This window comes from Apaloderma vittatum, unplaced genomic scaffold, assembly GCF_000703405.1.
Source record: "Apaloderma vittatum isolate BGI_N311 unplaced genomic scaffold, ASM70340v1 scaffold6203, whole genome shotgun sequence".
NCBI classification, from domain to species: Eukaryota; Metazoa; Chordata; class Aves; order Trogoniformes; family Trogonidae; genus Apaloderma; species Apaloderma vittatum.
This window is the reverse complement of record NW_009706296.1, coordinates 34,953-51,831: the sequence shown is the minus strand read 5'-3', so window position 1 is coordinate 51,831 and position 16,879 is coordinate 34,953. Positions and strand designations below refer to the sequence as shown.

Here is a 16,879-nt window from a genome sequence, read left to right as displayed (position 1 = left end):
TCCACCAGGATCCCCAGGTCCCTTTCCCCTCAATAAGTCCCCTCTCTAATAAGTCATTCCCCAACCTATACTGGAACGTGGGGTTATTCCTACCCAGATGCAAGACCCTACACTTTCCCTTGTTATATTTCATTAAATTTTTCCCTGCCCAACTCTCTAGCCCGTCCAGTTACATTGCACATCATTTTTGTTTGTATGTTGTTGTTACTATTATTCCTTTTCTGTCTTACTAAACTGTCTTCATCTCAACTCACGAGTTTTGCTGTTTTTTCCCCCCTATTCTCTCCCCCATCCCACTGGGCAGGTTCCTTGCTACCTAAATTATTTTGCAATCTTAAGTTTTGGCTTCTCTATCTAGGGTCTTCTCTAAAGTATGTCTTAACAGTAGTTTTCATTCCTAATGAAGAGTGCTGGAGCCAAGTTCATAAGTATAAAATTGAGCAAAATGGCCCAAACTGAGTTTTTGACACTATTTGTAAATAGGAGTTGAAACTTCCTAGATGAAAATGATGTTTTGGAAATGTAAATTGTAGATTTGAAGGAAGCATGGGAAAGTCCTTAGAGTAGCTTTTTCTCCCCCAACCTCCACAGTAACCTTTCAGTATAGGATCTTGAACTTTTAATCCATGCCAGAGGAAAACATACTGATGATATTTGATCTTACAATGTTAGGTGAAGGCTAACTCCTAGCCATCACCATAACAGGGTGGAAGGATGCTACTTTTGCAAACAGGAACTTGCTCTGAAAACTGGTATCTGGCAGTCTCTCCCAAGCTGTGAAAGTCACTTGTGCACGTTTGACATTGCTCCTCAATGCTGTTTTGTGCAGGTTACATGGTGATGTAGATTATCAAAAGAATTGTTTTTCAGAGAGGATACTTCTTAAAGGGTTTCCTTAACTGAAATATGATTCGTACCTACCAGCTTCTTAAAGCTTTATGTATGTTATTGAGTATAAAAACAAAAACCCAACAGTCTTTTTCACTCTGAACTGGAAGAAGCAGTAATTTCTCAATTTACTGAGATTTATTGTCCTTTATGAAGGACTGTTCCATCAGTGTCTAAAAATGCAAAGTTATGGCTGAAACTGCAGTGCATCAGAATCGTTCTTCAAAACTTCATTAGTGGAAGAAATACTTTAATATTATGATGTTGTGTTGTGGCATGAGAATCAAAGTTAAGACTGACCTATTAGTTGCCTACTTGAATGCTTATGTGCCCAGTTTTTAGTTAGATTAATTGAAGCTGGATTTTGAAATAAGAATTAAAGTTAACTAGGTATAACCGAAAAACTTTCTATTCTAAAGTAAATCACTGTGTCTTCATGTATTTCAGGTAACATTCAAGGAGCAACAATAGTAGATGCCCTTGATACACTATACATGATGGAAATGAAAGAGGAATTCAAGGAAGCCAAGGAGTGGGTTGAAAAAAACTTAGATTTCAATGTGGTAAGTAGTGTTGCTGATGAACATTTAATGCTCTGTTTAGTGTCCCAAGGGCCAGTTGAGGACTGGGTTCTAATATTGCAGGCATGACACAAGGCTAAAGAATTACATCTTTGGTAGATAAAAAAAAGGTAGGAAGCAGAAATATAATAATCTTGCTGCTCTGCGTTTACACAGTTTTTTTAGTCTGAGAGATTCAGCTAGGTAGGAGGCAATGACTTGCACTGAAGAAAGGAAAAAGGAGTAGAGTAATTTACTGTTGTAAAGCAAACAACAAACTTTTCAGGTTTATTGCATGATTTTTTTAATTACACAAACATTTTACATTTTTACTTTGTGAAATTTTCCACTAGTTAGACTTCCGTTTGGAGAAAGCCATACACCATACATACCGTTTAAGTTCCTTTGTGTATTCTAGTAAAGTCAAATCCTGTGAGTTAGGGTGAATTATTGGCACAAACTGGGCTGCTTCAGTCTTAAGAGGCACCAGGTCATTGCAACTTCGTATACAAATCATCCTATTAACTGGTAAATATGCAGCTGAGAGCAAAGTTCATTATTAAAGTTTTTATTCTGGAAAGGTCCTGCATAGGCAAGAACCTTTGTAAACCTTTAATTACATTGAGAAGCTGTGGTTTTAGCCTTGCCAGAGTATTTTTTTTTAGTTGCTGGGTACAGAGAACTAATGGAGTACCTCTGATGATCAGTGTAGTAAAGTAAGAGAGCATTGTAGGCATGGTACACTGAGCACTTAAAAGCTCTTGTAGTTGACATGTGTAATGGTATAAACACTTCCTGAAAACAACGTGCTCTTTCTAATATGTTATGCAAAACTCAGAATTAATTAGCTTCCCTTACATGCTTGAGAACTCTTTATCATTTTAAGGAGGAGTTAATAAGGGTGGATATTATATAGTTTATATAAGCAGCAATTTAATGCGCATTTATATTTACATTAATAATGTAAATACAGGATATTAAACTGTGCTTCCAAGTCATGTGAGATGTCTGAATGATGCTCTTTAATTTGTGCATAACATTTTTTTATAAAGGAGTTTTTGTAATAGTAAATTCCTGTCTTATTAGCTTAGTATTATTAAGATATTTTAAAATGTAAGAACAAAGCATTATAGAAAATGTAAACTCCACTTTAAAGGAAAAGCTGAACTCCACTCAGAGGAACATCATAAAGTCCTGTACAGTGATTTACAAAAATAATACTAAAATCTTTGGGTTTGCATAAATCTTGCTACACTTTGTACTGAAAACTTCTACTTCTAGATGGTATTGCCTGCAATTTCAGCTTCTCTTGTTGATTGATGTACTTCTAAAATTCCGTAGCACTTACTTTTTCACAGTAATATTTAAAAGCTATGAAGTCTTCCAAAATGTCTGAAATTTTGTAATGTGTTTGTCAGTCAATGCAGCAATCCAGCAGATTTACCAAAAGTACTTTACAGATAATACTGCTATGCATCAGGAACAATATCTTGTTCTTAATATTCCTGTAAATAGCTGCCTTGAGTTTAACACATCATGAAATTATTCTCCTGATACTTCAGAGTCATATAGAATTGAATTTTACATTGGCGTCAGTAATAAGGAGGTGAATTTTCCCAAAGTGGAATGAGAAAATGAAAACAAATAACTGCAACAAACTTTAATAATTGATGGCAGTTTGTTTAATAGCTGAATTGTTTGAAGCTACTCAACCTGTACTTTTGTTTATTTTCCACTTTAAATGTAGGTTCCAGTTTCAAATGCTGCTTTGTATTTGTATGTTAAGAGTTCAAATTTGGAAATCATTTAACACAAAGAACAACAGCAGTTGTTATGTATCAGGCATTATGTGACATTTTCTGCATTGATGTTTTGTATGCTCCTACTTTCTCCTGTTTCAGAAACCTTTCTCCCATGACAGTCACGTAGATTTAGTAACTGACACACTGACATATCCCTAAGTGTTATTTTCTTGTGAGTAGTATAAAATGTGTTTCTCTTTGATGTTTCTGGTGATTTCCTGGCAGTGACTGCTTAATCAGCTTTTAGGGAAGCATGTTTGGCCTTATTTGTATAAATAAGATTAGTTTTTCTCTCCATTTTACCTTAGAAATATGCTTTTTAAATCTTTAATTTTCTTTAAGATGTTCTTTGCAAAAACAGCTGTGACTATTCTGTAGCAGAATCTTCTCTCTTTAGATTCTAGGCCAATGCAGCAAATTTTCCTCTCTAGAAGTTTGTAATACATCACATACTCATTGTACATGTTGAACTATTTGGCCAGCACTCCATCATTTTCATAACCTGATCATGAAAGTTTCCAAATGACATTTTGTAAAAGTAGGTACTAGTTTATCCCATAAGAAGATTTCCGAAGTAAAGATTATTTAACGGGAAATGGCATCCTCTGTTCACCTGTTACATTTCAGTATCAAAATTCAATGTATTAGTTGTCAGGGTTACTCTTGTTTCTGAAAAAAAGCAAACTGGTTTGATTTTGAAGGAAAATTCTAGGTAAGTAAATGCCACATTTCTTGTCAAACATGAATTTTGGCAAGCTAGTGAGTGGACATGTTTGGAAGCTTCCCCTTTTGGAGTACAACACACCTAAGCTATTTTTATTACAGCTGCAGCTGGTAGTTCTGTGATTTTATAACAGATATCCATATCACAATACTTGGAGTTATGAGTTATGCTCTCATAACTGCTGAAATTCCTTTTATTTGATAACTTGCTGAAGTTTCAGTTGAACCAAGTAGTCGTAGGGGAATTAAGTTCCATTTTCTGATTCTGTCAGTATTTTAGGAAATTTAGACATACTCCTACCTTTGGAAAGAGCTGACATTTACGGTGGCTAAATCCATGTCCTTTGCATGATGTGTACGCTGTTCTCCATTAAATCACTTCATCTCCATGGGGGTGTATCTTTGCCTTTGAGTTAGTATAGCTGAAGATCTGGTCTAACCTCCCCACGCACAGTGCTGCTTGCACACCCTTTTCACAGTGCTGGGGCATGGCCTCGTCCAAGGCTGTGCTGTGCTGGGTTGAGTATCGACATGTTGCAACAGAGGGGCAAAAGGAGCCAGTCTTTCAGGCAATCACTAGGGAGCTTGGCTGTTTCCTAGCTACAACTACACACTGCTGTGTTCTTCTCTGTTTGGGGTTTGTTGTTGGTTTTTTTTTCATTATTTACTTTTGAACCTGCACACACACACAGAGCATTCATAGCCTTCTGAATGAGTTTCTGTACCACCACCCAACTTTTGAACCACAACTGTGAACCACAGTGAATTCATACTTGATCAGAGAGATTGGAAGAGGGATCTTAATGAGATGGATGAAGGTGTCAGGAGTCAGAGAGCAGTGGTCCAGGAGCTGAGCTGCGTGGCACAGCAGTGAAGGGTTAGGAGTTGTTAAGTGTTGGAATTGATGGTGCTTCACTTTTATACCCAGACAGACACTAACCTCTTTAGGATGAGAGATTAACTGATCCATTTGCTTTTTCTTTGTCAGTCTCTTCTCTCATGTAACAAGTAATAGGACAAGAGAAAATTACCTCAAATTGCACCAGGGGTGGTTTAGATTGGATATTAGGGGAAATTTCTCCATGGAAAGAGTTGTCAAGCGTTGGAACAGACTGCCTAGGAAAGTGGTTGAGTCACCATCCCTGGAGGTATTTAAAAGATGTGTAAATGTGGTGCTTGGTGAAATGGTTTAGTGGTGGCCCTGGCATTGCTAGGTTAATGGTTGGACTCAGTGACCTTGAAGGTCTTTTCCAACCTAAAACATTCTATGATTCTGATTCTTCAGCCATGGTAAACTCCATCCCTGTAAAAGGACAGTGTTACTCATACTGCATACTGGGAACAGTCCTTGGCCTACATGGTGTCCTAAAGCATGCCTGGACATTAGCTAGAACAACAGGGGACCAGGACCAGAATATTCTAGCAATTAAATGGTATGTGGACAGTGCATGAACTCATGCCCTGACCGACTGACCAGCCGTCTGATGTGGTTATAGTCAGGCAGGACCAGAATGTGAGCAAGGCACAGAGGAGGAAGTCATACGCTTGTTGGGAGAAGAGGAAAATGGTTTCTTCTACCAGAAGATATCTCAAAAGTGAATTTAGATTCAAACTAAAACAACCTTCCTGTTGGTTATTAGTGGATTTTATTTGTTTGCCTCATCCTTCTGTATTTTTTGGTCAAAATCAAGGATTCTGGAAGTTACCATTGCTTGGTCAGATGAAAGCGACAGCAGCCTGTGTAATGGGTTTATCTATGTATAATTCAGTTGACTTTAATTGACATTTTGTGTGATCACTGACTCATCATGCATTGTCTGTCTCATCACAGATGCCTTCCTTTAACTGCACAGAATGGATCAACGTAGGAAAGAGTTGCTGTTGTTCTGTGGAGAAAATATGAAGAGTATTTTGTCTTTTGCTCTTGAAGATAGATACTAAATGAGTTGGGGAACTGCAAAAAGAGAGGGGAGTGAATAAGATAGCAAGGATACCTTCAGTCTTGTGTCCTGCTAGCACTCTTAAGCAAAGCTGTTTACAGAGTTTGATCAATCACTGTATCTGATTTTATAAGCCATGTTGAAGCTTGAAGATTGATTTGCCCATTCTGGTTTTTTGCCTTTGTACTTAGCTTTGCAAATTTGAGTATCTTTGTGTGCAGATTCATGCAATGTAGAAGTTTTGCGTGTAATGTGTCTAGTATTTTGGCAACTAGAAAAGAGTGGAAAAAGTTTAGCAACTTGAAATTAAATTTATCTCTACTGTCACGTATACATTAACATACTCGTTTTCCAAGATCCCAGAGTAGCAAATATTATTTGGATCTAATTATTAATGCTTCCAGCATTTATCTTTAGCTCAAATATATCTGTGGTATATGGCAGTCAGTAACAAGACAGACCTTTAGAATCCAGATTGTTTATTTCAAATTTGAACATTTACAAATTTAAATCTTACTACTCTCAAACTGTAGATATATTCACGTGCATAGGAGCAATAAATGGAAATGCAGATGAGGTGACTGAAGTTTTATTACTCTCTTGATGATACAGAAACAGGAGAACTGAAGGAAGGTTTTAGAAAGATTCTGTGCCATAAAGAAAACTGAAGTAAATTATTTGTTAGGATTTATGGCCTTATTTGGAGCTTTATAAAAACTAAGAGAGTAAGCTCTTTATCAAATATGAATTGAGGTGCCTTGATTATTGTGAATACATTCAATGACTTAAAGAGCACGCAGTATTTTCTTCAACTGAATTGTGAATGGCAGAACAAGTACCAGTACTGATGAGTGCCAGGTGGAAGCTAATACTAGATAAATAAAATTCGGTTGTATTTCAAATGTTGTATTTATAAGTGAGGGTGATTTCCCATGAGAAAACATAAACGGAAATTGTTTTGCCCTTGGTCTATGAATTTGTGGAGAGGAAGACTTTCCTGAAAGAGATATGCTAAGGAAATGATCCAGAAGGATATGAATACTGATTTTGGGGTAACTGGAGAACTCCAGTAGGAGAGGGGCTTCAGGAGAGCCCAGCTGACAGTAGTTTTGTTATTTGAGTACTGCTTTCAATGTTAAATTCCACCACAGCTGGTTGAATCTTCAGTTATTTATCAGTTGTAGACTTAATCCTGCAGTTTACAGCAGGGTGAGTAAAGTGAGGAGGTGCAACTGAGATCATATTGCTCCTTCTGAAAGGAGGTGTTAGAGAGGTGGATGTTGGTCTCTTCTGACAAGTTACAACTGATAGGACAAGAGGAAATGGCCTCAAGTTACATCTCTGGAGGTTTATGTTATACGTTAGGAAAAACTTCTGCACTGAAAGGTTTGTCAAAGACTGGAAGAGGCTGCACAGGGAACTAGTTGAATCACCATCCTTGAATGTATTTAGAGCTGTCTAGATGTCATGCTTAGGGATATGGTTTAGAAGTGGGCATGGTTAGTTAGGTAATGCTTAGACTTGATGATCCTAAAGGTCTTTTCCAACGGTAATGATTCTATGACACTATGAAACCTGTACAGGTTGGGGACTGACCTGTTGGAGAGCAGAGTAGGGGAAAGGGACCCGGGTGTCCTAGTGGACAGCAGGATGACCATGAGCCAGCAATGTGCCCTCGTGGCCAGGAAGGCCAGTGGCTTCCTGGGGTGTATTAGAAGGGATGTGGCTAGTAGGTCATGAGAGGTTCTCCTCCCCCTCTACTCTGCCCTGGTGAGGCCACATCTGGAATATTGCGTCCAGTTCTGGGCCCTTCAGCTCAGGAGAGACAGGGAACTGCTTCCCTTATGCGGAAAGGCTGAAGGAGCTGGGTCTCTTTAGCTTGGAGGAGCCTGAGGGGTGACCTCATTAATGTTTATAAATATGTAAAGAGTGAGTGTCAGAAGGACAGAGCAAGGCTCTTCTCAGTGACGTCCAAGGGGCAACAGGTGCAAGCTGGAGCATAGGATGTTCCACAAAAACATTGGTAAAAGCTTTTCCAGTCTGTGGGTGACAGAGCACTGGAACAGGCTACCCAGGGAGGTTGTGGAGTTTCCTTCTCTGGAGACATTCAGAACTCCCCTGGACACATTCCTGTGTGATCTACCTTCCTGCTTTGGCAGGGGGCTTGGACTAGATTTTTTGAGGTCTCTTCCAACCCCCATCTTTCTGTGATTCTGTGGATACATATATTCTGTTTCTCTAAGTACAGTGAGCAGCAGTAATGATTTCTTTGGATTTCGTATAGTGCTTGTAGTATCCCGTTTGTGATTTACTTACTAGAAGATCAAATAGTGAATAATAAATTATTGATCAAAGGTAAGATGAAAGACCAAATTACTCACACCCTTCAATTACCATAAAAGCCCTGGAAGTATGTTGTTCCCAATATATATATCACTTTCCCAAGCATCTACATGCTTTCAGAATCCGTTACAATTGAGAGGCCTCCAAAACTGGCAGCAAGAGCAAGATGATGTTGCATGGGAACAATAAAAACTTAGCATAGACATGTACTAACAAAGGTGTTTCAGATGCTGTTGCACACAGCACATGGCCATGAGGTTTAATTGGAGTGCTAATGAAAAGACTGTGAAATTAGGAATTTTATCTATCCAGTTGGTCAGAGCCATCTTGGGATCTTACAAAAGGAAGATAGTAGTCATTTTGGAATATGCACGTCCAGTCACTTCTCCTTACAGAAGTTCCATTAGTTTGAGTGGAATTAATTCAACCACTTCTCAGACCTGCTATGAAATGGTACAATGATGATTTGAAAGAGAAAGTTAAACTTGAAATAAGAAATAAAGTAAAATAATTCCAGCCTCTTTAGCTGGTGAAGTAGAAATTTTGGGAAGTGAAGATGAAAGTTTTTCCTATTTATTTTGGCACTGTTAAATAAATTGTAAGGTATTTGTGTATAGCTGGATCTGAGAGCAAAATAATAATAACATTGCTTACTTGGGATTTGACTGCTGAGTAGAAATATATAGAGTTTTGTCTGTGCAAACTGCATGCAGATGATGATTAAAAATATGAAAAGAGGTTAATGATCAGGGTGTGGCATCTTAAATGCTTAACACAAAAAAATTATAAAATCAAACCAGAAAGAGTTAAAATTGATGTGGCAAGAATATGCTACTTTTAGGACAGGTTCACTTTTCTTAACAAACTACTTCTTCACACAGAATTTCCATGTGGAGATGAATGTTTCTTCGACATGAAATTATAAAACTTCTGTAACTGTTTTGCAAATTGCTATAATTCTTGAAAATACTACTGGCCTGGTATAATGAGTGTAAGAGTAACTATGTGCTAAGCAACAGCTTTTAAATCTGCCGTTAATGAAATGTCTGTACATTTCATTAATTGTGTCTGATTCAGTAGCTTGTATAAAGATTTTAGTAAGAGATGAGGATTTCAAACAAAGGTTCAGAGATGTGTGCAGGTAAAGTATTGTAAGTCTCATAACATTAAAACAATGGTTTTGTCTGAAAGATCATCACTTCAACAAAAGTTCGGGATTACAATGCAATTAGTCTTTGTGGTTTGACAGTAAAATCTTTATTCACATTACTTCAAATACTTCTTTTTGTGTATAACTGATTTTCTGAAGCAGATACTGAGCTTTTCTTAAAGGGTCTTTGCATTACTTGCAAGATAGTGATAGTTTGTGAGTTAAGTGGCTGTGTTAAATCTAGAAAGGCAAAATATATGGTTCTGGAAACAAAATATTCACTTCCTATATTCCTCAATTTACTTTGAGCAATTCAAAATCAAAAAGTAATTTAATTCAATTCTTACAGGAAACACAAGTGTTTACGATATCTGATTAATTTATTTCCTTACCTACCTCTTTACACCTTCAGCTTTCCCACATCAAAGAAAAGTTCTTGGCATGTGCTGAGGGTCAGGATTGAAATGGAAAGAACCTGAACTTCTTCACAAGGTTCTCTAAGAAAAATACTAGCTAGCTCAAGCTCCAGAAGCTTCCCTGACAAAAACAAACAAACAAAACTGCACAGAAAAGTATCAGGGAGTAAAACTATGTGTGTTTATTTCAACAGAATGCTGAAATTTCGGTATTTGAAGTGAACATCCGTTTTGTTGGTGGACTACTTTCGGCTTACTATCTTTCAGGAGAAGAGGTAAGATATTTCCACATGATTTGTCTGAAATACCATCATCTAGATAAGTAGCTAGCTTTTAGTTTATTAATTGTATTTATCCAAATTAAACTTGTTTAGAACTTTGAAAATGGCTTGTACTGCAAAGAAACCTGTCTAAAGGGCTTTTTCGCTTCTGTTACCATTGCTTTGTATAAATCTTAAAGCTTCATGTAAGTATTAAGAGATATTTTTATTTATTTCCCCCCCACCCCAAGTTGAAACCATGTCCAGTACATTCTTATGGGGCTTTGTACTAGAGTGTGTAATTATGGAGTTCCTATGCTGTGGGTGGTGATAGTTCCGGTGCCTCGGGTTCCTGCTTCACAGATTGGTTTCAAGTCCTATAAAGTATACTTCTGTTAGCCTTCCTGAAGCTGAAGCTCCAACTCACATGGAAAATGCATGGTAAGAACGAACTGGTAAAGTCTATGCATGTGGATTTAATGCATTAATATCCCGTTAATCTCTATTGCCTATCATAGTTTCTGGAGAGGATGAAGAAGCAATTTCATCCAAGATGTTTGACTAACACAGTTATTTTTATAATGTATTTGGAGAAGGCTATACTAAGTCACAGGTACTGTGATATTTTAATTTTTTATCTTGGCACTCAAGGTCTTTAATCTTACAGGTTTTAATTCTTCCTGTCTCTGGATTATAGTAGTATTTTTTGTAGGATTAACACAAGTTAATACTCTTTAATCGTAAGTTGAATTTATCATTGGATTTCTTTAAATCGAAAACAATTACTAGTGGAAACTCCCCCAAACCCTAAAGATACATAATTTTCTTTCATATGCAGATTTCCCAAATACTGGATAAAGGTCTATTTTGAACCCATCACTTTAACTTAAATTGAGTGGTGTGCATATTTTTTTTTGTTAAAACTTATGATTATGTTAAATCTGTCATAGTGGGTACTATTCAGTCACATACCTGACAAAGCAGTTATAAGGAGGCTAAGTTCTTCTGATATTTTTAAGGTCTTAAGTGGATTTATATGTTTATTTCACATGATCCTGTTCAGAGTGGTACTGAAAAGACATTAATGTCTTAACCTATACATTTTGTCACATTTTTCCTTTCTTATGATTTTCTAAATAATTATAATTTTCAAACTCACACCTAACAGTAATGAAAGATATTAAGAGCTGTTCAGTAGCTGGCTTCATGATCTTTACCAAAAATTAGTTTGTTTAATGTTTCATATCTGACTCTTAAAGGACATCACTTGTCCTACAGTAGCTCAGCAACCAGAAATAAGCATATCTAAAGGCATCTAGAATTGAAAGCTCTTCCTTCTGCAATTAACTAGTTGCATTTTTTGCTGGAGATCTAATTCTTGCAAATAGGAGTGAACTTTTCCACTATAACCTATTGCTACATTTTAATTAAGAAGTTCTGACAGAAGCAGAGGATGCTTCTTGGCAGACAACAAGCTGGTAGAGGACTGCATATGAGCCTTTACATCAAGCAGCAGTTGTCTGCCAAGAAGTGCCTGAACCGTTTGTCATCAGTGCTGTTGATGGCTTATATCTTCTCTCTGTTAATGTGAATTCTCACTTTCAATCAGTTTGTATAGTTTCTCCTAAATAACACCTAGTCATGGTTTCTCAACCATTCATTCACCTTTAGAGAGGCAGTTTTACCATCACCTCTTGAACTAGATTAGATAGTAGCATTGGTGTTTTAAGTGAAACTCTTATACAAATGAAATGAGGAAATACTTTTAAAAAAAAAATGTTTCACACAATGGATAATTAACTGGAATTCTTTGCAGTGGAATAGATGGGCTCATTAATGAAAGTAAAATTGACTCCTACATGTGATTGCTGGGGGTTGGAACTAGGTAATCTCTAAGGTCCCTTCCAACTCAATCCGTTCTATGGTTCTGTGATTAAAAAGGGTCCTGAGCTTTTGCAGGCTGGGAAAGACACACTGTCCATGCTTGCCACTGGTTTTCATACTCTTACAGATGATAAACATCGCTGTCCGAGACAGAATGATGTTCCTAAACTCATAGCTGTCTGAGTGGCTTAGAGAGTGCAACTCAGCTTGCTCTGCCTTTATCAGACTTGTCTCCTAAATGCAAGATGCTGAAGTAGCAGCCCACTGCTGCCTGTGGGAAGAGTGGGATGCAGCCCTGCTGAGGACAGAGCAGCCATGCAGCAGCAAGAGGTTTCCCATGGATGGAAAGACATGAGTCTGTCCGTGCTGCTGACAGGTGTGGAAAGGACTCAGGAACCCCCAGGCTGACTGCCACCGTAAAAAATGTGTCTTTAATCATCCATTAGTCCGTTACGTTCGTAGGCATTGCTAAGGAGGTGGAACAACCTGTATGTAGGCTGTTTGGAGGATTAAGGTTTCTCAGTTAATAGCTCATTTAATTCTTTATCAGATTAACTGATATTTGCTCTGCTCACTTATCAATATCCTAATTAAAGAAAGCTATGATTCAATAAAAGGAGTGACGGAAATAATTAGTTTGTACTTCTGAATTACATTTCCATGGATAATGATCCAAAGCTGCAACACATTGTATATTCCATAATCATTTGTGAGTCTAACTAATCATAATTAAAGAATATCCTATCATACTGAATAGTTCCTAAAACATCCTGCTCACATAACAGTTCATTTAGATAAAGGCAGCAATGTGAATAATTCTAAAAATGAACAAACTGAATACTTTGCCTCTTGATAACTGTGTGTGGTGCTCACTTTCAAATAGATCTATGAGGTGCATTCTATTAAACTTCCTACAATTTCTGCCATACTAGAATGAATATGAATGACCTAAAAAATGCTAGAAGTGTCATACAATTAAAGTATTGGGGTTTTGTATTTTATGATTGCTGTTTAAACCCAAGCTAGAAGGAATTCCAGTCAAATATCAAAAATCATTTGTAAAAGAGCTACAAATGTAAGAAAACTTGATTTCAAGACGAATAACTTTTAAAGAACTGCTCTTTTTTATTTCCCTCATAGAAATACTGCATTTGAATTCTTCCCTTGTATTTATCCATAGGTTAGTGGCTCTAAGGGATTGTTAAAAAAACCCAGCCCAATGAACTGGTTCCTTTAAAGCACTGCTAGTATTGTTTTTTTTTGTTTGCTTGTTTGTACGAAAGCATCTAGAGGACCTTGTAATATGGCAGTTTAACTGTAGGAACAGGACAGAATTTTTTGAAAATTTCTTCATCATTTTTTAAAATTAAATCTGAATTTGCTTAAACTAAATCTGCTAAATTTGCTCTTCTAAGCAAATTGATATGGAACATTTTTTTGTTTTGTACTGGGAAATAAGATGTCTAGTAAGATTTGTTTTGCAACTGCTTTGCTGTACTTACTAGTCCAATGTAAAATTCTGGTATACCGGGAGTATTGAGTGCAAAAAGATCCCATGTTCTGCAGACCTGCATAATTTTTTTTTTCTCTTACTTAAAGCACGCTTCCAAATGTAGTCATATATGGGGATAATTTGGTAACTTTTGGAGGAGGACAACACTGTGTCCACTAACAGCAGCTAAAGCCTTTCTTGGAATTAATGGAAATTACAAACATTATTTCTAAGCACGGTAATCTCCACTGTTGGGAATAACTGTGATACTGGCACTGAAAGTCACGGTAAGTGCATGGCACAGCTTGTAGAGAACGTATAAGCCTGTATCAGTATATCTGGTTAGCTCTTCTCATTTACTGATAGCTGATTCTTACAGGTACTGCTAAAGCTGTGTAACAAGGGGACTATTTTACTTGAAGGTTGGTTCCAGTCAAGGGAATACATTGCATAGGCAGGAATAGCAGAAGGTTTTAATAGTTGCTGTTTGTAGGATTTGTATGAATAGCAAAAAAATGCTCTCAAGTGAATAAGGATCACGTAAGCTTCAGATCCAGCTGGTAAGTTCCCAGATTCCTTTGAAGCTTTTTATTTTTTGAATAGGGTAATGTGTTTTTTCCCCCCCAGAGTTAAAATATTTTGGATTCAGTAGCTGTACTTCCTGGATAATAGAACCTTCTCTTTTCTAGAACTAATGATGGTTATCTTCACTGGAGGAAGACAAAATAAATTTGGTAACAATGTTCATATTGCCATTTCTCTGCATGGCATGAAGCAGAAATGTGACAGATTTTAATTTTTTTACTCTGGCAATATATCCTATTTGACGGAACACCCATTTATTCTGATCAAGATGAAGGAATGAAAAAAACACAACAAAGTCTTCTTCATTATGATAGAAGTTGAATTTTCTGTGTTTCATTTATTCTCCACCAACTCTGTTAATTAGAAGTAAAAAAAAAAGGCAAAAAAAAAAAAAGCAAGGACATATCACCTAATTAGTTTATATCTGCATTTAGAATAGGAGTTACGGTGCCACTATTCAACCTCACTTGATGATCTTGGTCTCCTGTCTGGCTCCAGACCTAATCATTGCCCACTTAAAACAACCATCCATCAGTAATGGTAGTGCTGTCCTATTAATGAGGAGCAGACATGAAATAGTGATGCAGATGCTATTGATCTAGAGCTGCCTTTGCCAGGATGACCACAAAACATTACTGACTTCATATAATCCTAAGACATTCTCCACAATTTAGCTCTAGCTATTTTTATCTGCTTCTTCCTCTCTTGTAGAGGTCTCCCCTTCATAGAGAATATTTAAATTCTATAAATACAAATGAATATAACTCATAATTTAGCAATCTTGAATGGTAGGAGGATGAAGTTTGTCACCTATGCAAAGGTATTGGCCTGTTCCTGCAAATCAGGATTATAAGTTCCTGTATTGATGCCTTGGAGATCTTATCTCACCAGTGTGAGAATTTATCTCCTGCTTCCTTCACTTAACTCGACAGTAATTAACAAGAGGACTTTTCCTTTTATGTTTTGGAAGCTTGATTTCTAATGCTGTTTTAAATTCCAGGCATACTATACCAGCTTGATCACTTCTGTGTGAATATCACTTATCTCTCCCTTAAGCATCTGCACAGACTGACAGTAGAATTCCCTGTTTGATAGAAACCAGAAGATTGCAATTGCCTATAGTTTTCTGCAGCCCTGTTTTCTGATTTGGGTCCTGTTTGCCACCTACCATCCATCTGCTTCCAATTTAAGTGATACATCAGTACTTCAGTGGTGTCATGTTTTACTTCCTTCAGAGCTCTGCAAGGATCTTGATGATTTGTTTCATTTTTATTGATTTATGATTTTTTTTAAAGTTATGTATTTCATAGAATTCTGGCATCATTCAGCTTGAAGGGGACTTCAGGAGGTCATTTAGTCCAGCCTCAATACTGGGACAGTGCATTAGACTTGTCCTTTTAAGAATATCCTTGCATGGGAACCTGCCCAGGCCCATCAAGTCTGAACACAGGCAAATTTAACAACTCTGCAATGGCTTTGTTTCCTGCACTGTCCTTTTTTTACACAGTCGTCTCTCAATTGTTCCTCCTGGCTCTCTATCAGGCCTCATGTTTCTCTTTTTGTGTTTTAACTTTAAAAACTTGTTCTTCAGAAATGACTTCTAGCTTGACTTAAGAGTTTTTTCATTTAACTTGTCAGACATCATCAGTTTCTGTATTCATTTATCAGACTTAATATACTTTTGCTTTTAATTACCTTCTTTACAATCATGCCAAAAGAAAATAGAAGTCATCTAAGCCTTTTGATTTGAGAATCTCGTGACTGTGAACCTCATCTGTTATCCTTCATCTCCAAGCATTTTACCCATTTGGCCGTTCCTTTCTAAGTTCATTTCAGCTGGTCTTGGTTCTCTTTCCAAACTTAAACATCACTAACGTGAACCTTTTGTTTGTAACAAAATGTTGAATTAGAGCATGTGGCCCCTGTTAGACAGTAATATGTCAGACTAAGTCAAGAGCTACTTTTTTTCTTCTGAACTATGAGTTTCTGCAAGAAGCTGTCATTACAGTGTATAAAAAGCATGGTTTATATCTGCTCTGATGTGGCACTTAACAGCCTACTCAGGGACAGAGAAGGATTTAAAATCTGTTTCCCACAATCACAGTCTGTAATCTCCATTAGTATTTCAGTTTCTTCACCACCTTTAATAGATGTAACACTGTTCTCTTTCTGTGCTAGCTGCATCAAAATGTGCTACAGAATCTCTGTGGATTTGAATTCTGGAGATAACCTTGACTCCTAAGATATTTTTTTTTTTGATGCAGACTGTTCTTCTGCTGTTGCAAGCAGACTGCCCTTCAGTCTTCTATTTCGTCTCCTAAGTTCCTGCAATGTAGTTTTACTGTTGCTGTTGATGAAACCCCTCTCTGCTAAATAGGTTCCCTATATTCCTAAAACTTTCTTGTTTCTAACAGTTCTGACCCCTTTCTCCCACTGCTACTTGCTCAGCTGCTCTGTGCAACTCTACCTCTCAAGTCAGCCTCATGCATAATTCTGAGGAAACTTCAGATAGGCTGATTTTCCAGTTGTGCATATAATTCAAATTTTGCTTCCTGGTTTTCCTTCTTTTCCCTTTCTGCTTTGGAGCTACTGATACCACATATAGATACCACTGGGAACTGTTACTTAGCTCTAAGCACCTGAAGACTTGTTGACCGTCTGCCACGTGTACACAAGGCATGCAATCAGCTGCCATCACCAACAATTTTTGTGCCTCATAATAAAGACCCTCAGACCACTCTGCAACGTCAAGTGAAAATAGTGACAATTTGCATTAATTCAGTGAGTTGCTGTCTGGTGGAGTTCAGCAGTAGGTATGTTTCTCTTTCAAATATCT

The 16,879-nt window shown here is 37.2% G+C and overlaps 1 protein-coding gene across 1 annotated transcript in view; it reads left to right on the top strand.

Moving 5' to 3' along the window:
* Nucleotides 1–1,330: 1,330 nt before the first annotated feature.
* Nucleotides 1,331–16,879, top strand: part of LOC104271133 (mannosyl-oligosaccharide 1,2-alpha-mannosidase IA-like) — a gene marked incomplete at its 3' end in the record, with an annotated part of 33,413 nt that continues 17,864 nt past the window's right edge. Inside the window, exons 1-2 of the mRNA XM_009865722.1 lie at nt 1,331–1,451; nt 10,017–10,097. Coding sequence (XP_009864024.1) covers nt 1,383–1,451; nt 10,017–10,097 — 150 coding nt within the window. The remainder of the gene's footprint in view (nt 1,452–10,016; nt 10,098–16,879) is intronic.